At 48.2% G+C, this 26,845-nt stretch overlaps 1 protein-coding gene and 1 long non-coding RNA gene across 3 annotated transcripts in view; one reads left to right on the forward strand and one right to left on the reverse strand.

Moving 5' to 3' along the window:
• CA4 (carbonic anhydrase 4) lies at positions 1 to 9,164 on the reverse strand. Its single transcript, XM_039885849.1, has 8 exons — positions 8,889 to 9,164; positions 4,152 to 4,202; positions 2,946 to 3,101; positions 2,087 to 2,232; positions 1,870 to 1,968; positions 1,523 to 1,586; positions 1,193 to 1,359; positions 1 to 313 (listed from the first exon to the last, which is right to left on the reverse strand). Exons 1-8 carry the CDS (start codon positions 8,944 to 8,946, stop codon positions 113 to 115), a joined length of 942 nt encoding a protein of 313 aa, XP_039741783.1. The 5' UTR covers positions 8,947 to 9,164; the 3' UTR covers positions 1 to 112.
• Positions 9,162 to 26,845, forward strand: part of LOC120620850 (uncharacterized) — a 26,810-nt gene continuing 9,126 nt past the window's right edge. Inside the window, exons 1-3 of one of the 2 annotated variants that reach the window (XR_005658001.1) lie at positions 9,162 to 9,302; positions 9,572 to 9,648; positions 26,339 to 26,493. This is a non-coding gene — a long non-coding RNA (uncharacterized LOC120620850). Of the gene's footprint in view, positions 9,303 to 9,571; positions 9,649 to 22,668; positions 22,964 to 26,338; positions 26,494 to 26,845 lie in introns of those variants that run through there. The other variant, XR_005658000.1, reaches the window with a different exon arrangement.

Genomic DNA, 26,845 nt, shown 5'->3' on the forward strand with positions numbered 1-26,845 from the left:
TAAAAATATATACATACTTTAATCATCGAAGTCCAACCTGGGAAGCCTGAAGAAGGGAGGCCCTAACCCTCTAAGGGCTGAGGAGAGAGGTCAAGTGTCCAGAAGTGAGCCATCACCGGAGGAAGCCAGCTATCAGGCAGGTGAGTGTGGGGGCCAGCAGGGCGGGCAGCGGCAGAGACAGCAGGCGTCCTGGGGCCTGGGACCTGAACACCTGGCGCTGGCCCAGTCGCTGCGGGGGCCTGATGTTGTCTGTCATCTTCAGTGTCTGTCCGTTGTCGTTGTCGTAGTACAGCTTCTCAGAGAATGCAAGGATCTGTGGGGGGACAGGGCTCAGTGGGTAGGGCAGGTGGGTAGAGCTGCACTCCCGCTGTGTGACCTCAGCCCAGTCATTGGGCCTCTCTGAACCCTCATTAGTGAAGGGGCTCAGAATCTCTGCCTCTCAGGTATCTTCGCAGATGGAAAGAATGAGGGATATAAAGTACTGGGATTGGTGGGGGCTCAGTTCTCATTAGCTTCCCTTAGCTGAGGGGACCCACAACTCACAGTTTTGAGGGCATACGATTACAGCTACTGTTATCACTGTTCTTATAGAACGATCATGGTCCTCAAACTTGAGCAGGCATTAATGTCACCTGGAGGGCTTGTTGGGCCCCTGGTGTGAGGCCCAAGAATGAGAATGTCTAGCAAGTTTCCAGATGATGGTGACGCCACTGGTTCAGGGACCACCTTTTGAGAACCACTGTCCTGGAACAAATGTACTATGGGGGCAGGGTTTGGGGCCCTTCAGGCTCACTGCTGTATCCTGGAGCCTAATGTGTTATACAGACTAGAGTATCATTTAGTGAATGAATGAACTGTTTTCCTTCTGTGGCTACTCTGACCCTCTCGCAGCTGCTCCTGGCCAGCCTCGCAGGCTGGTGCCTCTCCACAGGACACAGGACCCCTGCCCTCAGCTGGCTGACTCTCACCTAGTTTTTAGTGTGCAGCCTGGAAGCCTTGCCTCATGCTTCTGCCACAGCCTCCCCTTATCTGTCTCTTACAGGAAGTGTCTGTGGATTCAACCAACAGGCCCTCAGCTCCCTGGGGTGCCCTACCCCTACCCCAGCCCAGGGGACCTCTGAGGGGACCCAGAGGGATGGTTTCTGGGGAACTAGGCAGTGGGTGTCTGTACCCTTGGCTGAGCCCTATGTACCTGTTCCTCCTGGAGCTGAATGGTCTCCTCAAACACAGTCCAGACCACCTTCTCCTCACAGTCTGGTGTGGTGAGCGAGCCCAGGTAGCGGAAGTAGCGCCTCAGTTTCTCCTCCTCGGGAAGCAGGTCTGACAGGCTGATGTTCTTTTTCATCTTGGTGGTCATCTCTGGTGGGGAGAGGATACCGTCAGTTGGAGAGGGAAGAGATCTCTGAGGCTCTGATGCTCCCTCTCGCACCTCCCTCTGAGAACCCAGTCCCCTCTTTGTAGAAAGAACTCTTCCCTCCCTCCCCCCGCCCCCAGCCCGCTGCTCATGGTCATCCCGACTCACTAGGTCTGGGGACATCAGACAGCGCCTCTACCAGGGGCTGGAAGCCTTCATTCTTGGATCCAGCCTAGAACAGGAGGGAAGGGGACTTGAGAGGGGCTTGTGGAGAGGCGGTGGCGACCACCAGTTTATTCTCCTGGGGTGGGGGGGAGCGGTGTCGGGGATAGGGAGGGCAGGAAGTTTCTGGGACTGAGGTCCTGAGAGGCTCTGGGCTCCCCACCTAGGGGTGTACAAGTCACTGAGAAACAGAAGAAGTTGGGGTCTCCCAAGGCTCCTCCTGTCTTGCTGGAATCCCAGGTCTCTGGATCCTAAGAAGCAGCCCCTCAGACCCTGGGGGGTGGGAGTCCTACCTCCACCAGGAAGGCCAGCACTGCAATCTCGTCTTCGGAGTCCTGGGCCTCTTTCTTGTTCTTTGACGTCCCCTGCTCTTTTTCATGTACTATGTGCATCTGGTGGTGGGTGAGAGGGATGGAGAGAGGACTTGTGGGGGGCTGGACCACTCTTCTTGGCTAAGGCAGGTACATCCAGAGCCCTCCCAAAGTACCGACCCAGTAGGGGGCCACTCACCTCCATGGCAAAGCGATCCCCATCAAGGCTGTGCTCTGAGCCTGCGTCCATCACCTTAGACCAGTGCAGGTGCAGCTGCTTGGCCTGGTACTGGGAAGCCAGTCCTCCTCCAGCAATTGTGGCCTCGTCCTCCAGCAACACCATCACTGAAGGGCACAGGATGGAGCAGAGTCTTCATACCCGCCCCTGCCAGCCTCTCCCAGCCACTCTTCCCAGCTCCACCTAGGCAAGACCTTCCCTCCTACCTCCCACCCTTCATAGGCCTGGAGGGAGGGGATGGGTCCAGTGGTACGCCCCAGGCCTTTCCCTGGCCCCTCACTGGCCTCCCTGCCTGCATCTCCCTCTGCACAGCCCCCCGCTGCCCTAAACATGGAATCTCAGTCAATCCCTCCCCTGCTGTAACCCCCTCGGTAGTGACCTGGCATCCTCAGGGGAATGTCCAAACTCCACAGCCCTGGGTGACCTGCACCTGCGCCCTGCTCTGCCGCCCCTGGGCTGGCTTGGCCCCTCCTGGCTTCACTCTCTGTCCTCCATCTACATGGAGCCATGGAGCCATGTGCAGTTCCCTGAATATCCCTAGCTGTTTCATGCCTCCGCCTTTGCACATGTTGTTCCTTCATCCTAGAACGTTTCCCCTCCACCCCCGCAACCCCAGACAGGTCTGATGAAAGGATTGAAAATACTGCTCAAGGAAGCCCTTCCTGCTCCCCCTCCCCTCCCCCGGCTGTGCTTTCCAGCGTCTCTTTAGCAGACGTGAACCTAGGCCTGCATGCCCTCCTAGTCCTCAGGGAAATCAGGGGTCCCTGGACTGGGTGCCCATCCCTGCCTGGGTCCTCCATCCTGCCCTCCTGGGACCCACCTGAGTGCCCACTGTTTTTAACTTCCCACTTTCGCTTCTTGTCATAGCCAGAGAAGGAGAAGGGTCCCAGGTTTTGGTCCACCTTTGCCTTCCTGGTGACAATATTGATGGGGGACTGGCGGTCCTTCTGGCAGTCATCACCCCACTGGTCTGGCCCTGAGCAGGGAGAGAGGGCAGACTGAGTCAGAGGCACCTGGCACCAGGGTGTGGCCTCCTCTGTTCCACAGAGGTCAGACTCATGTACCCAGTTCACATGAGACAAGGTCTTGGGTTGGCTGACAGGCTGTGTTGCAGAAGCCTTTCTCCTCAGACACACACACACACACTCACACACTCACATGCAAAGCCAGCAGATCTGGCAGTGATGTGGGACAGGGTGGGAACAGAGTGGCCAGTTGGTGGCTGTGAGCTCTGGGGTAGGGGACAACCTCACGATGCTGGGCTGTGAAGGAAGAAGGGCAGTGGCGGGCCGCCTCATAACCTGCGCGATGAAGATCCCAGAAAGTGAAAGGAGAGCACGTGGAAGGTGTCGTGTGGAGTCTCCTGGAAGGCTGCTTATGGAAGACCCCCTGACTCGACCCTAAGGCTGAGGCTGAGGTGGAGAAGTAGCCCATAGAGGAGTCTGGCTCCCTACACCCTGGTGACTCCAGCTCTCAGCTGGGCAGGGTCCGGGAGGGGTCAGCACTGTCCAGCCACCAAACACAGCAGAGGCAGGAACAAAGCAGACCGCAGGGAAATGGGTCCACATTTGAATAAAAAGTGCAAAAGATGACCTCCCAGGTCCACCGGCACTGGAACAGAACTAACAGAACTAACTCTCCACTTCAGTATGAGAAAGAGCAAAATGAAATTCTCCATTCGCTGCTGCTGCTGCTGATTTATTTCATAAAGGACTTACCCGCTTGGTGACAGTGATGGGAGATGCCAGAAAATGCTCAGGTCACTTTACATTCCCTGTCCCCTGAGCACCAGCGGTGTATGCGTGCATGTCTGTGTTTGTGTCTGTGTGTGTCTGTATGCATGTGTGTGTATGCATGTGTGTGTCTGTGCTTATGTTTATGTGTATGTGTCTGTGTGTATTGAACTGATATGTGACTGATGGGGCACCATTACCGCTCATCTTTCCCACCCAACTTGGGTCTCCATTTCGACCTGGATGGTCCCCACCGCACAGAAAGGCCTGTTTCCAAGACTCGCTGTACTTACCCAAGCAGGTTTTGGAGATCTTGGCTTGAATCTCGTAGCACCAATGTGACTCTGGAGCAGAGAGAGGAAGGATGTGAGGCCTGTGCATGTGTGTGTCAGTCTGTCTGTGTGCACATATGCGTCTATGAGCACACGTGAACTGTGTGCACACAAGCCACACTGGATGTGTGTGTGTGTGAACACAGCAGGTCAGAGGCTGGGAATCTCCCTGGAGTCGGAGCCCGCCTTGGACCAGGGTGGAGTGTTCCTGGGGTCTGGGACAGAGGACCTAGGGAAAGGGGACTTAAGAAGGAAATGTAGGGATAGGGGGAGGAGGCAGTAGAAGCAACCAGACTGCAGGTGTCCCTGACCTGACCTGTGGCTGATCTACTGGTCATCTGCCCTGGGCACTGTTCTGCGGGTAGGGGAGGGCAGGGCAGAACAGCCACCAGCCCTTGAGGGGGCCCCTCTGAGGCCACCCCAAGGCCTGGCCTTGACACTCTCCATTTGTTGCTCATTAGCCTCCCTGTCCCTCCTGCATCCCGCACCCCGAACCTGGAAGGGAGGTTCTGGTGAGAGGAGAGGAGGATTAGGGCCCAGCCTCCCCTCCCCTCAACAGAGCCAAGTTGAGCCTAGCTGCCTGCCCAGAGTTGATCAGGGGGATGATAGAGAAGATTAGGCTAGTCCCTCCCCAGAACACACCCTCTTGTGTTATTAAGACCCATTCTAGGCTGAACTTTCACAGCCCCACAGCACGGAAAACAGCCAGGCATTTTCCCCTGTCCCACCACCCTACAGCCCTGGTATTTGGGTCCAGACAGATTCCAATCCCAGCTTTGCCTCATGGCAGTAGAACCAGCATCTCTGAAAAAAAAGCTGTACCACAAACGTATGACACTGATGCACGATGTTAACAGTAGAGAAACCTGTGGGGGGACAGAGGGGCCACATGGGAGCCCTCTGTGCTTTCTGCTCATTTTTTTCTTTAAACCTAAACCTGCTTTACTTAAAGCCTATTGATTAAAAAAAAGGAGGATGTGGAATTGTGCCAGCAGAGTGGGCAAAGCATTTGAATTCTGGCATTCTGGCTGGGCCACTTAAGAGCTGTGGGTTTAGGAGCAGATCACCTAATCTCTCTAAGCCTCAGTTTTATCATCTGTAAAACGAAACTAAGACTACCCAATTCATCGGGCTGTGGGAAAGATTAAATGAGAGATGGCAGGAGAGTTCCAGGTAGCCTGGGACTTAGTAAAGTGCCTGATAAAGCCCTTCCCTTTCCCTTGCCTCCTTCCCTTTGGCCTCTGTCAGTGCACAGATGGCCAAAGCCAAGTTGGAAAGAATTCAGGGATGAGGAAATTCCTAAGAAAAGCATAGCTTCCTACTCAGCCTGAGCTGAGGTCTCTGAGATCATCCCTCTTCCCACATCTTACCCTGGCTGCCTTCATCCAACTCCATCTCCCCTCGGTCCCTGGAATGGGGACAAGGTGGGGAGGGAGCCGTGAGAAGGTCAGGTTCTTGGTAGCAGGCGAGAGGAAGAGTTTGAGGCACCTTCTCACTGTGGGACCCTCAGAGCCACCTTGGGTTTTCAAGTTGCCCAGCTCTGGATCAAATCTTCACCTATCCTGCTGGCACAGCCTCTTTCAGAGATGGACAGTCCCTAAGTGTCTTCTCCATGACAGTTCATCCCCTGTCCTCAACAGGGCTTTGCTGCCCCTGGGAGTTGCTGCATCTGGTAACCCCCGAATGGGTCAATTCTTCAAGGGGCAGTGGCCACTTCCCATTCAGGCCCCTCTCTGCAGGTGGAAGGAACTCTGAAGCTGGAGCCTGTTCACCTGGCTTCTAGTCCTAGCTCTGCATCTTGCTTAATCTCTGCAAGAGAATTCACTGACTTTTCTGAGCCCGACACTCTTCCTTAGGCAGAAGGAGCTAGTGTGTGAGAAGACAATGGATGGGAGGTTACCTACACCCGTGAAAACCTCCTTGTTATAATCTTCTTATGTCTCCACCTCTCAGAGGTCCTGAAGACAGATGAGGCCTCCAAGGACAAACTGGTCCCTCCTCTGGACTGGATACCCAAGGTACTGCCACTCCAGTGGAACACTCTCTGAGCTTCGCTAGGGTCCATCTGGTCCAGGCTGAGCTTTTCTTAGGAATTTGCTTTTTCCTGCCTCTGGCTACAGCTCACAGGTTTGTAATGATAACCTCTGGTCCACTCTTTTAATCATAGAGACTTATGACCTGTTTGGCTGAATGCTCTTGTAACTACCCTCTTCAGGAGGCAGGATCCAGGAAAACACAATGCTGATGAGGCTGAGGCCAAGGGTTAGGTCCATGTGTGTGGGCTGAGCGTAGCAAGTTGGCTTTCAGGCTCGAGGTGTCAGAGTCACAAACCAGCTCAGGTTTCTGGATTTGTTCATGAGAGGGCTGCTCTTGTGGATGATTACCTGCTGTCTCAGGCCTCCTCAGAGGACATGGGAAGGAGAGGGGCTACACACAGGTCTTGGTCCCAAGCTCTAATTTCCACCTAACCCACCTGCTCTAACCAGAGATGGAGTGAGAGACCTAACAATTGCCAATCACCCAGTCACTGTCCCCCACCCTTGGCTTACCCATCGCCCCCTCCCCTTCTTTAGAGATGATTGAAGAAACTCTATGGACCTTGCTCACCCCACCCTCCCACTCCAGAAGGAGGAAGGAATCCTGAAAACCAGCTCAGCAAAACCCAAGTGTGTCCTGGGCAAAGTCTCAGCAACTTTGGCCAGGGGTCTGTGACTCTGAAGGGGCCCGATATCCTCTCCCCTCCTCTCTCCACGGCAGCAGATGCTCTGGGGACTTGGTGTGGAGCCCGGTGGCTCTCTAGCCTCACGTTTCCTAAAGGATGAAATGGGTGGAGGAAGGCAGGTCCCCTGGCAGTTCACAGTCAGAAAGCCTCAGGCCTTAAAAGGAGCACAGCTTGTGTGAAGGGACAGCGGAGATGAATTCTTGGCAAGCTGGCCACAGGTCACTGGTAGAGCCTTCACAGCCATCACACATGGAGTGCCTGCCACCTTCCACATAGGCACCACACTAAGCACTTACACTCATTATCTTATTTGAATGAATCCTTAAAACAACACCCGAAGTTGGAACTACTATCTCTGTTTTATAAATGAGAAAACTGAGGTTAAGTGACTTACCTAAGGCCACACAACTACAAAGCAGCCAAATTAATTACAAAGTGTTTCTTTTTCTACTAAGCCCAGCTGTTTTCCGTAGATGGTCACATCCTACTGTGGGGGAGGAACAAACTTTCCTCTATCCTTCTAGGTTCTTTCAGCTGGTCTAATTAATAATCAAACAGACATGAAACAGACTAATGAGAGAAAATGACCGAATTTAATTAGATATGTATGTGTCAGAACCCCACATACAGGAGCTGGTCAGAGACAGAAAGGGAAAATGAGGTATATATAACATTCTGAACTCAGGACGAGGTGAGGCACTTTGGGGCTTCAGAGGGACAAAGTTCAATCACAAAACAATAAGAGCAGATGTTCAGTAAATACAAGTTTGCCCTACCCTACAGATAAGTCGTAAAAAGTTATTTCTGGTAATTACTCTTATTATGAGCAAGGCCCCCCATTCAAATTTTTTAAGGGAAAGGTGAAAGTTTCCCTATTGCCTTCAGCTCAAAATAATTCACATGCTAGAGTGACACATCTTGGGGAGGCCTGTTCTGAACCCCTCCCCTGCCTCTTCTCTTTCCATCTCTCCTAGGGAGAGGCGGAGAACTGCTGCAAGATGCCTCTCATCCCGCAAAACGGCAGCTAAGTCTCTCCTGCAATCGGTACCTCTCTCTCCTTCTCTGCTGTTGTGATATCCTCACCCCTCACTCCATGACTCCAAGGAAGGAGCATCTAGCGTTGGAGAAGAGGTTCGGCCAGACGAACTCCAAAGACCATCGAGGGACTGGCGGGTCCCTCGAAGAGTGAAGAAAAGAGATGGTCCCTGTGGGATCACAAAGAAGGTGCCTCCCGGATCCCTGTGCCCGGCCGCTGGAAGCACTTTCAGTTCCTTATCAAATATTAACATGCCTCTCCTACCACCTCCTACCTAGGCGAATAATTAAGAACTCGGCCTCACCATTAATCTTTAAACGAAAATCACCCTGGCTGGAAAGACCGGCTCGGCCGGGACCTCAGGTCTCCGGGTGCCCCCAGCCAAGATCCCAATACAGCACTTGGGGGCCAGGTAGGTAAAGGGAGCTGGCAGCCTCCGGGGATAAGGAACCCAGGGTAGGAAGCAGTGATGCCAGGGCCCCGCCACACTCAATATGTTGCCCTCGCTCTGGGTGGGGGTTCGGGGAGGCAGCCACCCAGCAATGATCTCCGGCGGGACCGACTGCGACCCATGAACAAACTGAGGAGGACCAGAAACAGCGCGAAACGCCAGAAAGGGCGAGAAACGGAGGCGTGTTTCGGGGTGGGTTAGGGAAGCATCCTTCTCATGGACTCGCACGCTGGTCTCTCCGAGGGCTGCCGCGCACACACATACACACGCACCGCCCGCACCGCACGAGGCCGTTCGTGTGCGCACAGGAGCCCGCCCGCTCAGCCCCGTCTGCCCGCAGCCTCGCTGCGCAGGGCGCACACGCAACTCCGGACCCACGCGCAGCCCGCGCGCATTGGCCACCCGCGGCCGCAGCCTGGGCGGGGGCGCGGGGCTGGGGGCGCAGAGCTGGCCACCCGAGGGGCACCGGGCCGAAGCCCAGGCATTCACCTGCGCGGGCCAAGGGCCAGGAGGCGGCGAGGGCCAGGAGCGCCAGCAGCAGCCACATCCTGTGCAGGAGCAAAGACGCTTCCAAGCTGGGGGTCGCGCACAGAAAAGGTCGCCGGGGATGCAGCGATCAGGCGGGACGGGGTTTTATAGCGGAGCTGCGACGGGAGGGAGCCCCCACAGCGGGACGCGGGTACCGGCTCCTCCCCCTGGCGGAGCCTCCCCTCCCGCGTCCTGTCCCTGATCTAAAATCCTCCATTTCCCCCACCCCACCCAGTTCTCTGCGCGAGGCCCCCTCACGGGCTCTGCGTCCTCTCCCCTCAGAGGAGCGTCCCCCGCCCCGCCCCCCACACCGGCTGCTCCTCTCCCCATCCACACCTGGCCTCTGCTTTGGGAACAGGGTAGCAACATCGCAAGGTACTTGATTCGCACAAGGGTTGGGTACCCAGGATTCTTGACTTCATTTTGGCGCGGACACTGCGCAGCCCTCTCGCCGAGGGGGGCAGCCCGCCAGGACTTTGGGATTAGCTTGGGTTAGGGACGGGCGGTGGAGATAGCCTTAGAAGGGCTATCAGTGATGAAATTGAGGGTGTGGAATGATGTTTGTTGAATCCTGTTTTCCCAGAAAGGTTTGCTTTTCTCAACCAGTGACCCCTGATTCTTATCATTTTTCTGTGTCCTCCCAGGCTGCTTCAAACTTAATTTCCAAGCAGACTAAAGACCCTTATTCCGACAGAGAGTGAAGACGCTCCTAAATTACTGGGTAAGTGTTTATGTGATGGCCAGAGCAGGGAGGGTTAAGGGGCCAGAATTGAGAAATGGATTACAAAGGGGCTCAGCGACAGAAAAACTTAAGGGGTCAGAAGAGGGGCTGGGTCCTGTTAAGCCTCCCCACTCCACCCCTGAAGAGGAGAGACAGGGGTCTGAATGGACCCCTAGTTCCCTCATTTGTCAGGATTTTCAGGTGAGTTTAGGGAATGGAACGTTCTTTTGAAGGAGGCCCTAGCATTTCGGGAGTTTGGGAAGCTCAGATGTGGATAGAGAAGAGGGACTGGGAACCAGGTGGTGGGCCTGTGTCCCCTCAAGCAACAGGAAGCCCCGGTTTTCTGGTCTAGTCGCTTCCCTATCCGCTGCCAACCTCTCAGCCCCCACCCGCCTTTGAACCAGAGCTAGGGACCTCTGAAGAGGGATTGCCTCCCCCAGAACTACCCGGGCAAAAGGGCTTCCTCCTAGGTTAGACTCCTGGATAACTCCCCTTCACCCTCCACCTCCTGGCCCAGGATCACACAGCATGAAGGAGCAGCTTTGATCCTACAGAGAGGCAGGAGGGGAGGGGGCATCCACATCAGGCTTATGGCCCTATTGTCTGTACTGCTTTCAACTTTAATCATCAGCCTGGGACTATGACAGTCAGGAGAGGGATTCCACACTGGAGGGACTTTTCTGGAGTGTAGATTTATGTTTACAGGGCTGTAAAATGTATCTTTCAGGACTGGGAAAAGGTGGGGGAAAGAGTGGAGGAAGCCTATTATTCCCAGGAATGAAGTCCATGTCAGAGGGTCCGCAGGCCAGCCCCCTGACAAGCAGGGGGGAGACTTGGAAACCTTTGATGGGATTAACGTGCTATTAGATTAGTGACTTTTCGATCCACTTCAAAGTCCATTGCATTGGGTCCCCCGAAGAGAGAAAGTGTGGGAGGGGGTACTGCCCCCTAGGTAATCCTGCTCTTGGCCCGTCTGCACACCCCTTAGTATGTCTGGGGGCCAGCAAGATGGAAAAAGAAGAACCAGGCCCCAGCGTGGGGGGGTCCCCTTGAGGTGTGGGGCGGGGAAGGAGGTTGAGGATGGACACCTCCTCACTGATACATCTTAATCACAGACACCACAGAAGCTGCACATTTGCAGTGTGGGAGGCGAGGGCGGCTCCTGCTCCATCTACCAGCTCTGATTCCAAGGTTATACAGGCAGGAGGCCCCCGCTCCTGGCCTTATCTCCCAGCCCAGGACCCAGTCCTGGACTGCCATAAACTAGTCACCTGTCACTGTTTAGGCCATACCGGGCCCAGCTCCAGTGGAAGGAACAAGGCCCTCATTAGAGCAGGGATGGCCCTGACAAATCTCTGTGACTTACAGGGCCCATAAAACTGCCAGCCCAGGCCCCACAACTCCAGCCCTGCCACAGCCTCCTTCCTCTTACTTTAAACAGGGTCCATGAGTGTCCTGAATTCAAGTCCCTGCTCTTCCTCTGACTCAATGATGACCTTGGGCAACTTTCCTACTCCTTGATTGCAACTTCCTCATCTCAGGTGGGGATAGTAATCCTTGCCCTGCTGACCTCTGCCAATAAACAGTTATTGGTCTTGCTGTGAGCCAGTGCTTGCCCAGCCCAGATTTTCACAATCAGTTCAATGGTGCCTGGGTGTCGCACTGACCCATTGCAAGTGCAAAGATGAATCACCGTTCTCATCCTCAGGGGATTTGCCCTTGCGAGGCCTTGCCAGGAACAGCGGGTAGCAGCGGGAAAGGAAAAAGGCCTGGAGGTCAGACCACCCTGGGATCACTTCCAGATGCCCCACTTGCTCTGTGATGTCAATCCAGCCGCAGTTTCCCTCATCTGTAAGATGAAACTCATACTTCTATCTTCCTCATAGGTTACCGTGAGAATTCAGTGAACTAAGCCTGAGGAGGGCTGGCCCAGGCTGGGCACATTAACACATGTGACCATGACCTCTAGGTGGAGGTCCCTTTACCTGGATTAAATCTGACCCTAGGCAGGTATGGTTGTGGCAATGGATGGCAGAGGACACTGGGCTAGGCCCAGGGGGTGGGGCGAGGGGGCTTGGAACATCCCGGCTCTTCCTAGACTCCCAAGACCTCGGGAGGGGTAAGGAAGGCTGAAGGGCAAGGAGGGCAGCCCCAACCGCATGGGTGCAAAAATGTGAGATGTGAATTCAGCCCTTCCTGTGACTCTGCCTGGCAGAGTAGGGTGGAGGCACAAAGGAGCAAGACATTGCACTCCTGGGGTTCATAGGTCAGAAGAAGGCCTAGCATATATTCCTAAACAGAAAATTACTATGCCTGTATTCAGGCAGTGAGGCGGGCGGACAGAGTATATGGCAAATAGACTTTGGAAAAACACTACCCTGGGTTCACATCACAGTTCCAAACTTAACCTTCACCTTCCTCCGTCTCAGTGTCCTAATCAGGAAAATAGGGATAAAGACAGCACCTCCTTCCCATGGTGTGGTCAGGATTCAACTAGATGATGCTGGGAAAAGGGCCAGGCACTTAGTAAGTGCTCAATAAACCTCAGCTGTGATTACTAGCTCCTAAGGGCAACAATGGCACATGCCCATGATATTACAGGAGCCCAGAGGAGTGAACCTAACCTAGCCAGTGGATGGAGAAATGAGGAAGGCTTCCTGGAGGAGATGAGCTGAATATTAGAAGACAAGTAGATGTTAATCCAAAAAGGAGAGGGAAATCCAGGCAGAGGAAAGAGAATGAGAAAAGGCATAGAGATGAGGTGGCTAGGAGCATCAAATGAGAGGTGAGGATGCCGAGAGATGAAACTGGAGAGCTATTTGGCCCCAGATGGACAAATCTGTTTGTTGGGAGTAGAAGGTTGAAGTAATCTTTTTGTTGACGAGGGGTAGATATCAAGATCCTGATTCTATAGGCTAGAAAACAACCTCAGAGAGGATCACGTGGCCTTGGAAAGGGACAGGGATCCTTAACTAGTTCTTTGAGTCACAGGAGAGGAAATTGAAGCTCAGAGAGGGCAGTGATGCCCCCAAATTGCCCAGCAAGGAGAGAGCAGAGCTGGGATTTGAACTCTGGTCTCCTGCTCCGCCCCATCCCCGCCGTGTTTTTTCTATGCCATCTCATCCATCTCCCACAACACACAAACCTCCCTTCCATTGGGACCCCTAGCCTCCATCTCCCCTTGCTTTCTGCAGAGCCTCCTCTGATTAGAAGATAAGCAAGTTTGCAGAGACTCCAGCTTTTGTGTCTCTGGACGTTGAGATTAAACTTACACGCAGAACAAAGTTTAATCAATAGCCTCGGCTGCACCAGTCTCCAACCTGGATCTCTGCCATATTCCAGCAGAGATAAGAAAGCTCCTTTCCTGCCAGCATCCGTGGAGGCTGCAGACCCTCTTTCCTCACCTTCACACCTTATTTCTCTGGTCTGTAGAGAGAATCTTGGGGGAGCAGAAAGAGGGTTACATAGAGAGAGCCGAAGGCTGTCATGGGGGCAGGATAGGGGCGGAGACGTCTGTCCTTGAACATTTTGAAATAATGACAGCAGTAAGAAGGGTGGAATAATCCAGCAATGAAAATGACATATGTTCTGTTCCTGCCCTGCAGAGTTCAGGGAAACTCCCCCATGGCTCTCCCCTCCTGTGTCAGTGTCCCAGCCAGGCTCTTACCAGCAGGAGGCTGAGATCAGAGCTTCTTTGGGTTTTCCAAGTGTGTTCATTTAAATTCTGTTTTTGCAGTGGGAGGGCCTCTAAAGAGGGTGATGAGGATGGATATAAGTGGGGAGAAAAAGAGGAAGAGCCACACAGGCAGCCTTGGGGGAAAAGGGAATAAGGGAATATTTCCTACTCCATTAATGCTATGGCAGCATGAAGAGAACAGCCTCTTTCAGGTGTGTGTGTTGTAACTTCTTTTTCTTTGATTATCCAGATAATACCTATTCAGTGTAGAATATTTGGAAAGAAGTGGGGGGTGGGGAGAGAAGTCACTAATAACCTTATCTCCCAAAGGCAACGATTTTATAATTTGACATATTTTTAAGAAAGAAAACTTTTAAAGAAAATGATCACCCACCCCACTTTAATCCACTGGTTTAATTTTTCCGGCTTCCTCTTCAGTCTTTATCTATATGCAAAACACCATTGACATAGTGAACAACTTAGCGTCCTGCTTCTTAACCTTCACTTTTCAGTATGAACATGAGTCCATGTTACCTCACAGCCTTTGCAACTGTCATTTTGTGGTTCTTCAATGTCCCTGGTGTTAATAAAACAAAATTAAACTGAATAAATTTGAAGATCTAATTGGCTTTATTAAGCAATTCATGAATCGAGCATTAAAAAAAAAAATTTCTGTTCCCCATCCCCTCCCCTTTGGCAACCATCAGTTTGTTCTTTATATCAATGGGTCTGTTTCTGTTTTGTTTATTCATTTATTTTGGTTTTTTTTAGATTCCACTTATAGTGAGATTATATGGTATTTGTCTTTCTCTGCCTGACTTATTTTACTTAGCATAATGCCCTCTAAGTTCATCTATGTTGTCGTAAATGGCAAGATTTCATTTTTTTTAATTGCTGAATAGTATTCCATTGTATGTATTGTGTGTGTGTGTGTGTGTGTGTGTGTGTGTGTGTATCACATCTTTTCTAGCCATTCATCTTGTTGGCTTCTCTATCTTGGCTATTACTAGTAATGCTGCAGTGAACATAGGGATGCATTTATCTTTTTGAATTAGTGTTTTTGATTTTTTCTGATAAAAACTCAGAAGTTGAATTGCTGGGTCGTACAGCAGCTCTATTTTCATTTTTTTTTTTTTTGAAGAATCTGCATACTGTTTTGTATAGTGGCTAGACCAGTTTACAATCCCACTAACAGTGTGCGAGGGTTCCTTTTTCTCCACATCCTGGCCAGCACTTGTTGTTTGTTGATTTATTGATGATAGCCTTTCTGATTAGTGATGTTGAGCATCTTTTCATATGTCTGTGGACCATCTGTATGTCCTCTTGGGAGAAGTGTTTATTCTGATCCTTTGCCCGTTTTTTAATTGGATTGTTTGTGTTTTGAGGGAGATGGGTGTTAAATTGTATGAGTACTTTATATATTGTAGATATTAACCCCTTATCAGATGTATTGTTTGTGAATATCCTCTTTGATTCAGTAGGCTGTCTTTTTGTTTTGTTGGTGGTTTCCTTTGCTGTACAAAGACTTTTTAGATTGATGTAGTCCCATTTGTTTATTTTTTCTTTTGTTTCCGTTGCTCAAGGAGATGTATCTAAAAAGTTATTGCTAAGAGTGATGTCAAAGAGTTTATTGCCTACGTTTTCTTCTAGGAGTTTTATAATTTAAGTCTTTAATCCATTTTGAGTTTATTTTTGTCCATGGTATAAGAAAGTGGTCCAATTTCATTTTTATCTTTTGCATATGTCTGTACAGTTTTGCCAACAGCACTTACTGAAGAGACTGTCTTTATCCCATTGTATTTTCTTGCCTCCTTTGTTGTAGATTAACTGACCATATAAGCAAAGATTTATTTCTGGGCTCTCTATTCTACTCCAATGATTTATATATCTGTTTTTATGCCAGTACCATACTGTTTTGTAGTATAGTTTGATATCAGGAAGCATGATACCTCCCATTTTACTCTTTCTCAAGATTTTGTCGGTTATTTAGGGGCATTTTGTGGTTTTATATACATTTTAGGATTAGTTGTTCTAACTCTGAGAAAAACGCCTTTGGTATTTTAATAGGGATTACATTGAATCTATATATTACTTTAGGTAGTAAGGACATTTTAACAATATTAATCCTTCCAATTCATGAGCAAGGTATATCCTTCTAATTATTTGTATCTTGTTCAGTTTCTTTCTTCAGTGTCTTATAGTTTTCAGAGCCTGTATCTTTCACCTCTTTGGTGAAATTTATGCCTAGGTATTTTATACTTTCTGATCCAATTGTAAATGTGATTGTTTTCTTAATTTATTCTTCCGATTGTTCACTGCTTGTGTATAGAAATGCAACAGATTTCTGTATATTGATTTTGTATTCTCCTTCAACTTTACTGAAGTCATTTGTTAATTCTAACAGTTTTTGGGTGGAGTCCTTAGGGTTTTCTATATATAGCATCATGTCATTTGCAAATAATGAAAGTTTTACTTCTTCCTTTCCAATTTGGATGCCTTTTTTTTTTCTTTGTCTTATCTGATTACCGTGGCTAGGACTTCTAATACTGTGTGTGTGTGTGTGTGTGTGTGTGTGTGTGTGTGTGTGTGTGTGTGTGTGTGTGTGTGTTTTAAATACTATGTTGAATAAAAGTGGTGAAACTCGACATCCTTGTCTTCTTCCTTATCTTAGAGGCAAGGCTTTCAGCTTTTCTCCATTGAGTATGATATTAACTGTGGGTTTGTGATATATGGCTTTTGTTATGTTGAGATATGTTCCTTCTATAACCACTTTGTTGAGAGTTTTTTAAAAAAAAGGGTGTTGAATTTTGTCAAATGCTTTTTCTCCATCTATTGAGATGATCATATGGTTTTTATCCTTCATTTTGTTAATGTGATGTATTGCATTGATTGATTTATGAATGTTCAACCATCTTTGCATCCCTGGGATGAATCCCACTTGGTCATGTATCTTTTAATGTATTGTTGAATCCAGTTTACTAATACTTTGCTGAGAATTTTTGCATCTATGTTTATCAAGGATATTGGCCTGTAATTTTCTTTTTCTTTTTGTAATATCTTTATCTGGTTTTGGTATCAGAGTAATGCTGGCTTCATAAAATGAGTTTGGAAGTGTTCTTTCCTCTTTAATTTTTTGAACTAGTTTAAGAAAAATAGGTACTAATTCTTCTTTGAATATTTGGTAGAATTCACCTGTGAAGCCATCTGGTCCTAGACTTTTATTTGTTGGGAATTTTTTGATTACTGCTTCAGTTTCATTGCTAGTAATTGGTCTGTTTAGATTTTTTATTTCTTCCTGATCAGTCTTGAAAGATTCTATACTTCTAGAAATTTATCCATTTCTTTTAAATTGTCAAATTTGTTGGAATATAATTGTTCATAATATTCTTTAATGATTCTTCGTATTTCTGCGGTTTCTGTTCTAATTTCCCTTTCATTTATAATTTTATTTATTTGGGTGCTCTCTCTCTCTCTTTTTCTTGAGTTTGGTTAAAGGTTTGTCTATTTCATTTATTTTTTCAAAGAACCAGCTTTTAGTTTTATTGAACTTTTCTATTTTAAAAAATTCTATTTAGTTTATTTTTGGTCTGATCTTAACTATTTCCTTCCTTCAGTTTCCTTTGGATTTTATTTGTTCTTTTTCTAGTGCCTTTACAAGGAGAGTTAGATTATTTATTTGAAATTTTTCTTGTTTCTTGAGATAGCCCTGTATAGCTTTGAACATCCCTCTTTGAACTGCTTTTGCTGCATCTATAAATTTTGAAAAGCTGTGTTTTCATTTTCATTTATTTTAAGACAGTTTTTGATTTCTTCTTTGATTTCCTCTTTGATCAATTGGTCGTTTAGGAGCATGTTGTTTAGCCTCCACATATTTGTGTTTTTTTGAGTTTTCTTCCTATGGTTGATTTCTAGTTTCATGTCATTGTGGTTGGAAAAGATACTTGGTATGACTTCAGTCTTCTTGAATTTATTGAGGCTTGTTTTGTGGCCTGAATTAGGCATGTTAAATGAGTAACTTTGAAGATCTAATTGGCTTTATTAAGTGATTCATGAATTAGGTAGCATCCCATCTAGCAACTCAGAGAGTACTCTGAGGGGTTGCACAAAACAGAAGGTTTTTATAGGCAGAAAGAGGGCGGGACTCAGAAGTTAAAAGTGGATTATTTAAGTCTGGAGTTCTTATGCAGATTATCTCACAAGTGTATGGTCATTAAATTCCAGACTGATTGGGTTTAAAATTCCACTCCTGGGAGAGGCTGAAACTGTGGTTTCATGCAATTTCATGCGGTTTGATGACATGTCTTAGCAAAAGTGACTCCATTTTGGCATGTTCTTTCTTTTTCTTTTCTCTTCTCTTTTCTTTTTTCTTTTCTTTTCTTTTCTTTTTTCTTTTTTCTCTTTTTTCTCTTTTCTTTTCTTTTCTTTCTTTTCTTTTTCTTTTCTTTTCTTTTTTTCTTTTTTTCTTTCTCTTCTCTTCTCTTCTCTTCTTTCTCTTTCTTCTTCTTCTCTTCTCTTCTCTTCTCTTCTTCTCTTCTCTTCTCTTCTCTTCTCTTCTCTTCTCTTTTCTTTTCTTTTCTTTTCTTTTCACACCCAGTCATGTCATCAGCTTATTTATCGTTGTAAATAACACTGCAGGGAACATCTTCCCACTGGAGGGGCAGGGCCACAGGCTGGGAAAGGAAATTGGGGTCCTAGTTTCTCTCCCCAGCTCCTCACTGAGTAGAGCTACGAACAATTTATGAAAATAGTTTGGAGGTGGGATAAAGGTTAAGGCAAAATATTTGTGAGGGACCCTCAGAGGCCAGCTGGAGAATCTGAGCCTGGAGTTCTAACTCTTCGACCTCTGATGTGCCTGTAAAATAGGGAATGTGTGTGTGTGCTGGGGAGAGGGGTGTGAAGGTGGTGTTTCTGTGTACATTTGCAGGGTAGAGAAGGTGTGAGAAAAATGAGCGCCTGTGATTGTGTTTGCACAATGGCGCCCTCTGCTGTCCCTGCTTTCCCAACAACTTGGCCTTTCACAGTTTGGAAGTTCTTCCTCCTGTCTGTCCTTCCCTAGTGTTTCTTTTTCAGCTGCGAGGAGGGCATCATTTAATGACAATAAAATAGCATTCAGAGAGTTGAGAAACAACTCTTTAGGTCCACCCCATGCCTGATACCCAGAACTTTAACCCCCTTCCAGAGACTTCCCAATACCACTACTGCATGCGACCTCATTTAACCTCTGAACTACTCTCTCTTAGATATCAGAGGGGAAACTGAAACAAACAATTGAGAATATGTCAGAAATCAATTTCCCTAAAGACCTCACCCTTAGCTAGTTCCTTCAGGTGTGGCCCTGGCTCTCCGACGCCCTGGAGAGGGATGGAGGTGTCAGAGTTGCAGGTAGAAGCTGAGATTTAGCAAGGCTGCATAGATAGCTCACTTTTGGCCTCTGATAAGGGTCCTGTGGGATGGTTAGATCAATCTGCCCTGCCTTCTTCCTTATTCTGGCAATTGAGCGTGGTGGTGGGGGCCAGTGGTTCTGCCACAGTAAAAACCTCAAACTTAACCCTGAAGTGTAGTTAAAGTTTAATGAGACCTATATGAAATGGGTAGGAGCAGGGATGGCTTCAGGGGTGTGGGATTTGTGTAGTCTCAGAGGAGCTGCACTTGGTTTAATGTGCTGTTGTCTCTGTCTTGAAATGCTTATCAAATTTTGAAAAAGGGGCCCTGCATTTCTATTTTGGGGTCGAGGTGGGTGATGTGCAGTCTTCTGGCTAGCTGTCTACCCTCCCAGGACTGGCCCGGAAGCAACTGGGCAACGGCGGCCCAGAGAACAACCCATGGACCAGCAGCTCCTTGTGGAGCCCTGGGATAGCTCAAGTTGTTCTTTCTTGTAGGAAATGCTCCATGCTCATATGCTCAAAACATGATGAGACGCTGCTGGGCACACACACATACCCTTCACCCATGGGCCACTGTCCAGCCCAAGCACTGTTATTATCTGGGTCAGCTTGGGCCTGAACCCTTATTTGGCAGAGCTGGGCACTGGCAACTGGGCGCTTGCTGCAGGCTCGGCTCACCTGGACCACGCTGGGCGGCACTTGCCAGCCCTGCTCTATAGACTTCCGCCTCTACTGTCTGAGCTCCCTCTGGGTCTCACACTGTGCCCCAGACTGATGATAAGGTAGGGGGCCTGGGCTGTGACCCTGGAAGATTGTAAGGAGCAGAGCAGGAGATGAGGTGCAGGAGGCCCTCCCAGGGCTCGGTGGAGTTCACAAGCGCAGCCTTCCTGCTGTTCGATGGCCCTCTTTTCTGAACTAGTCCCTGCTGCGATAAGCTGTATCTGGCTTCTTCGTGTTTCCCAGCATTACCGCCATTACGATCACTCTCAATTCATTGGCCAACCTCTTCATCTACACCCTCAGGGAAAAAATCTGGACCCAGAGCTGCGCTACTCTACATGAGGAACAGCTAGCACCCCACTTCTTGCCCAAACTTTGGGAGGCACGAATGGAGATGTCCATATGAGCTAAGGGTCACCCAGAGCCAAAGGAGGGCATATTCACCATGTTAAAGGTGCATGGGAGGAATTCTAGGAATTTTTCTCTCCTACATCACAGGTAGCAGTGTCTGCACAGCTCGGATGCCACAAGGGGGTTGAGTGACACCTTGAAAATGAGGGACACCCTCCCAGTCTCCCTACACAATCCATAGGACAGGTCTGGAATGGGCTGGGACTATGTCCATAATGTATAAGTTTTTACCAGGACAGAGTACAGGAATTGAGTTTTGCCCACCTCTCCCACAGTCCCTGGGTCTGATCAGGTCATGGACATTCTCTGAACCCCCTTAGGTAACCTCTGACCTCTTGAGTGCTTCCAGTTCAACGCAGCGACCTGAAATGTTGAGTAAGACGATGATCCATTCGGGTTATTGGACCATTTGGATCCTGAGTGGAGGCTGCAGAGGCGCGCGGGGGGAGGGGACACGACTAATCTTCGGGGACGGAGGTCGAGAGGATCTTCAGCACTATGAGATGGACAGCACCCGAGGTGCCGGGGAATCCGGGTATGGGCGGTGACAGCCCCACTCCCCAACCTCGAGCTTTAACCTGGGAAGCAAGGCGGAGGAGCGCGCAGGGCGAGCGGAGCTCCCGAGTTGGGCCTCAAACCCCAGAGGCTTGGCGAGGCTTGGGGCCCGTGTTCAGGGGATGGGGCCCGAGTTTGAAGTCTGGGATGCGGGGGCAGGAGGGAGACGTAGCTGAGCTAGCCTGGGGAGGCTGGTGTTATTGCAGCACCGTGGAGCCAGGGGCTGAAGGCAAAGTCCTAGTCACGCCCCTTTAGCTACCTACCGGCTAGCTTGAAATTCCAGTATAGACCCTGACTCCAGTGCTCGTTGCGACAGATCTCAGGCACCCGCAGGCCCAGGCTGCAGCTTCCACCTTCCGCCCAGGTTAAAAAAAGAAATAAGGGCACCTCGGAGGGGAGATGGAGGTGTGAAAGGGAGATTTCAGGGGGAGGGAGCAGAGCAGTTTGGCTGCGCTGATCTGGTAACAGAGAGAGAAATTATGGAATGTGTTCTAGGAACCGTGTAAATGGCCCTTTGTAGGGTTCAGATTATACGCCTCGCAGGATCGGAGCCACCTCTCAGACAGGGCCCCCCTGCAACCGCACCATCCCCAGCACATCTGGAGATCTGTCATGGGGCGTTCCTGTCAAAGTGCAACCTTGGTGGGGGAGGGCGGCTGAGCAGACAAAAGCGGGGTGATGAACATTTGAGGTGGTGAACTCAGGTAGTGCGGGAACCCTGGAAAGGTCCTCCCCCTCCCAACTCCTCAGGGGCCAGATGATACCCTAGGCTCCCATTAACCATGACTCCATCTATACACAACAGCTCATCTCCTGAGCTCACATTCTAGGCCCGTCATTCCTCCAACTGTTCAAATCATCTCTGGCATGTCCACTCCACAGGCAGCGGGTTCCATCTCCTGGCTATTTCAGTCTCAAATTTTTTATTCTATCTACCTGGAACACCCTTCCTAGTCAAACTTGTGCATTCCCCTTGGTGCTGAAATGTCCCCATCCCAGCATCTCCAATGGGGTGGTGTCTTCCTAGCTTAGGGCCCTTGACCTAGGCTCCCCACTCTTGGTGAGTCTCCCATCTCAGCCCCAGTCAATCTCTCCTAACACTGAGGCTCTGAACTTCCTCAGATCAGAAACCAGTTTGGCTTCTCCCTCAGCAATACTACACAGTAGAAGCTCCACAAATATTTGTCAATGAACAAATCTTGCCTTGCTTTATTCAGCGTGAGAGGCCTGGACTGAGTGAAGGTGGGTGCCTATGGGCCTGTGGCTCAGGACCACCCAGGAGGGTCTCAGATAAATGACTGTCCCAGGACCCAGCCGCTGGCACCAATCCAGGTTTATCCAGATGCAGGATGTATTGGAGTGTTATAAAATTTATATGGCGGGGAGAACCTCAGGATCTCGGGGAATTCTGAATTTATTTTACAGATAGAGCTATAGGTCCAGAGATGGGGCTGATTGTTCCAAGTCACACTGTGAGGTAGGGAGGGCCAATGCCTGAGTTTTTCTAAGATGTGAACAGATCAGGGAAAATCACTTTCCACTCCCTGAAAACTCCATCTTCTAGAAACCCAGGAGACAGCTAGAAAACAAGCTCCCAAACTTAGCCCTAGTCCTGGGCCAGCTGTCGATCTGGTGCAACCATACACTACTTCTGAGGTCTTGAGAAGAACAGGATCAATCTATTGGTTATGCCAGCCGGGCGGGGTTGGAAAAAGTACTTCTTCCTATGGGAGGTTGGGTTGACACCCACCCACATCGTTTCATTAGTTAGGCCGTGGTGCAAAGACTGCACACATACCTAGGTTTATTACATAGCCTGCTTTTCATTCTCAATGGCTTATGCCAAGCCACACCGTGAGGTAGGGGTAGGGCCAGGGTTAGTGTTCCTCTAGGACCTGAACTGTTTGAAGACAACCTCCTTCCACGCCAAGGAATCTCAATTTCTCAGCGACTCAAGAGGAAACCACAGAGCAAGGTCCTTCAGCTTAGCATGGGTCCCCTCTATTCCGCCCAGGACAGTCGGCCAATCGAGTGCACGATGATCTACTTTTAGGTCTTGAGTGCAAAACAGGACGAATCGACTGGTTTCCCTGCCAGGCTTTACTGAGCGCTAATTGGCTCTGGTTTGCGAAGTTGGGGGCGAAAAAGTCCGCAGCAGGAGAGAGCGGCAGGAGAAGAGTGGCGCGCGAGCTGAGGGTCTCAGCTCGCGCAGCCTCGGCGTCGTCGTCTGCACGACTTACTTGAAGCCCCAAAGCGCTGTCCAGCCTTCGGGTGTTCAGTGAGAGCCAGAGGGGCCGGGAGGCGGGAAGGTGTCCTTACTGCTCACTGCCATTGGTTTTAAGTCTTGTCAAGTCCGCCTTTTAAGTCACTCTCCAATCTAATGTCCTCCCTCCTGCTCTATTGACTCTGTCGTTGAAACTCCTCATTCGTCTTTTTACCGCTCTTTCGGTCTCGATTTTGAAGCAGTGGTTCAGAAATCATTTGCAAGCGGCCCTGGTGTGCTGAAAACACATCCGGGGCTCCAGGTTCCTGAACACCTCTCTACACTCCAGGACTCTGCATTCCGCCTGTAAGCACATTCCTATTCTTTCTGGGTTGCCCATAATAGACAACCACGGTGGCCTTGGAACCTTGACTCACCTAGTCACCATTTCTTCAGCTGCAAAGGAAGATAAATTAGAGTTAATAAGATTTTTAAAGAACGAAAGCAAATCTCAGCAGCAGCAGCAACAACAACAAAAACCACGTTACTCAATGCAGTGCCATTTGAGAGAATAAACTGTCAACAAAAATAATACTTCTCTGGAAGTGAAATTAATTAAAAATTCAGAGGAAATGCCAGAACACTTAGTAGGTTTAAAGAAGCAGAGGGGCTCTGGAAAATTCCTAGCTATTTAGATATAAATTTCCGACCCTCGAGCCATGATGTGTAGGCTTGTGCTTTACTCAGCAGGGTTAAGATGGCTCTTTTCCCAGCTTCCATCCTGCTCCCACTGTGGGCTCCTGGGCTTTGCTGCCTGCCCTCTTCATGGGGTAAGTGGGGTCTAGAGCTGTAGTGGGCAGGACGAACATCCTCACAGTCACACACAACCTCCCTGAGGCAGTGCTTTGATGGATGTGACCCTAACTCAGTTGTGTTGTACCCTCTGGACAGTATAACCATTGAGGCTGCCTGAGGGCAGCTGGAGGCAGGCCAAGAGCACTAGGTTTCTCTGAAAGCCACTTATATTCACAGGGGTGTGAATCAGGACCAGTCTCAGAGATCAGAGGTGGATTATTGGCTCCTAGGAGCCAGTTGTGCATCTGGGGGCAGTGGCAAGATGCTCAGGGAATGGGGAGCTTGCAAGATGGGAACCGAAACGCTGTTTTAACATTTTTACAGCACCTGTCTGCAAACAGCTGGAGTCCTTTAACTGAACTGGCTCAGTGCGGCAGCACCGGTCCTGTTTACCAATGTCACTTCTTTACTCTTATAACCCTGCAGTGTAGTATCACCCCATTTTATACATGAGAAGTACAAGGCTCAGAGAAGTTCAGTGACCTGCCTGAAGCCACCCAGCTAGCAGTGGAAAAGGCAGCATATTCCAATTCAGGTCTGTCTGATGCCAAAGTCTCTCTTCATTGCCCTCCCTGTCTCCCCAGGCCAGACATTCAGATACTCACCCTCTGCATGCAGCCTCTGAGCGGATTTCTTTCTTAAGCAAGGATACTTTCCTAATGAAATTTAAAAAGGAGAAAAATGAAAATATCATTAGAGTGATCACTGTTGCTGCCATGAGACCAGCTTTGCTTAAAAGTTCGAAATGTATTTTTCTTTCCTATGAGGGTTGTATTATGCTTCTTCATAAAGGTTAAATTCTGCATTCAGCATAAATAGCAAAAGTTATTTTAAAAAATACCTCAAACTTCCCTCAACTTGGAGAAAAACTTACACTTTTAAGAGGCAGTGGAAGCTGAGACTGGCTGAAGGCCCAGCAGAATCACACCTCCCACCTCAGGCTAAGTCCCAGAATGGAAAGTGAACTGCCTGTACCTTTGGAAATGAATTCCTTTTCTGTTTTACTTTTTGTTTGCAAATCCTTAGTCGAATTTATCCATGATGTAACTCCACCATATTGAAAATGTTAATAAAAGGGATGACCTATGGATGGTGCGCAGATCAAATGAGGATTTTTTTCAAAACAGTTTTATTCGGGCATAACCGAACACATAGTAAACCACATATTTAAAGTGTATAATTTGATGAATTTTGATGTATATACATCAGAAAACCATCACCACAATGAATATCTATCTATCTATCTATCTATCTATCTATCTATCTATCTATCTATATCTATAGATATAGATATAGATATATTCATATATATTCATATATAGATATAGAATATGAATATATCTATATCTATAGATATAGATAGATAGATATATCCATCACCTCCAAACTTTCCTCATGGCCCTTTGTAATTACCCCTTGTTCCTTTTCCATTCCAAATTCCCAAGGAACCAATGATAAGCTTTCTGTCATCATTGATTAATTTGTGTTTTCTGGAGTTTTATGTAAATGTCATCATACAGTATGTCCTCCCTTTTTGTTTGGCCTTTTCCATTTATCATCATTTTGAGACTCATCTATGTTGTGTATATCAATAGTTCATGTTTTTGTTGTTGTTGTTGTTGTTGACTGATGGACCACAACTTATTTAATCGTTTGTCTACTGATAGAGCTTTGGGTTATTTCAACTTTGGGGCTGTTAACTATAAAGCTACCGTGAACGATTGTGCCCTGGGTGTAAATACATAGGCCTGGAATGGCTGGATCATATGGTAGGTGTATGTTTAACATTTTAAGAAGCTGTCAAATCCTTTTCAGAGTGTTTGTACCATTTGACATTCCTACCAGCATTATATTAGGGTTCTAGTTCCTTGTTTGAGGATTTGTAACTCCTACTTTTGTATTTTCAGCATTTTGTTTTTAAGTCAAAATGAGAAAATGCTATTTGTATTACACAAAACAATATATTTGCGCTTATAGATAATTAAAAATTAAAAATTAAAAATCACCTGTAACGTCACTACCATGATGCTTTTGCATGTATTCAGAATTTTTTCTTTATATACACACAACCACACACCAAATGTAGGCTGTACCATGATTTAGTCATTATATTGATATTTGATATTTGGATTGTTTCTAATTTTTATAGTTTTTTAAATGATGCTGCTTTGAGCATGAAGCTAAATAATTTTTTTTAGTATTTACTTACTTTCATAGTAGTAGAATTAGTTCATTCTTAGAATTACTGGGGTCAAAGTTTCAAAGGGCAAGTTTCTTGGCTGCCACAGAACTAATAGGAGAATGTAGATATATATCCCAGTCAAGTTAACATATAAAATTAGCCATCACAGGAGTGAATTACTAATACATGCTGCAACATGTATGAAACTTGAAAACATGACAAGTGAAAGAAGACAGTTACAAAGGGCCACATATGATATTATTTCATTTATATGAAATGTACAGAAGAGGCAAATCTATAGGGACAAAAAGTTGATTAGTGGTTGCCTAGGGTGGGGAAATGGGAGGACTTGGAGGTGACTAAGGGGTACAGGCTTCCTTTTTGGAGCAATGGAACTATTATAAATTTGCCACGGTGGCAGTTACACAGTGTGAATATCATTAAAGCCATTGAATTGTACACTTCAAGTGGATGGATTGTATGGTAAGTGAATTATACCTCGATAAAGCTGCTAAAAAATAGCAGTCACTCATTTTAGCCAAAAGAGGATGTATGTTTGTTATTTTATGGGTGGCAGTACAGTGACCTTGTTTTTGTCTATGCTTTGACATAATTATAAAGTACCTTATTTTTGTCTCATTTTATCATGGTCTCAGAGTAACCATATCTGAGGTAGATAATCTGTAATTGTTTCTGTCTAACAGTAGAAGAAAATGAGCTGGCCGTGAGTGTCAGACCGATTCACAGCAACACTGAGGTTTAACTGCGAACGCCAAATCAGTTCTGGATGCCAGGGACTGCTCTTCTTCCTCAGTGGACACTGGGAACCTCAGCAGGACCCTCAGGGGCCCACAGACATGTAAGTAAACACACTCGGAAGGTTCACAGAAGCTGTGGTCCCAGCCTTCTGCTGATGTGAGCCTGGGCTCCTGTGCCTGGGGCCCTGGGAGGTGGCGGCCACTGGGCCAGAAGGGAACACAAACCATCTGTGTTGCAGGGCTTTTTTGGGCTTCTTTTGTTTGTTGCTTTGCAGAATATTTAAAGACAGAAAGTTCCCCACCCGCTCTGCTAAGGAGGCCCCATCATATTTCAGTGACCACCTCCAGCCCATTCCTCACTCTGCTGCTGGCCCCAGGATTCCCTCTATAGCCCACAGGGTACTTGGAGGATGGAGGTGAAGGGGGAGGGAGAGGAGCTGCAGCTTTTTCAGG

Source organism: Pteropus medius, unplaced genomic scaffold (genome assembly GCF_902729225.1).
Source record: "Pteropus medius unplaced genomic scaffold, Ma_sr-lr_union100, whole genome shotgun sequence".
Classification (NCBI taxonomy): Eukaryota; Metazoa; Chordata; class Mammalia; order Chiroptera; family Pteropodidae; genus Pteropus; species Pteropus medius.

Excerpts from the sequence above, each read along its gene's own strand:
- CA4 (XM_039885849.1), bottom strand. The coding sequence starts at position 8,946 with ATGTGGCTGCTGCTGGCGCTCCTGGCCCTCGCCGCCTCCTGGCCCTTG. Across the intron at positions 2,233-2,945 it reads TAAAAACAGTGGGCACTCAG|TGATGGTGTTGCTGGAGGAC; the intron begins GTGGGTCCCAGG and ends TGTGCCCTTCAG. Across the intron at positions 1,969-2,086 it reads GGGATCGCTTTGCCATGGAG|ATGCACATAGTACATGAAAA; the intron begins GTGAGTGGCCCC and ends ACCCACCACCAG.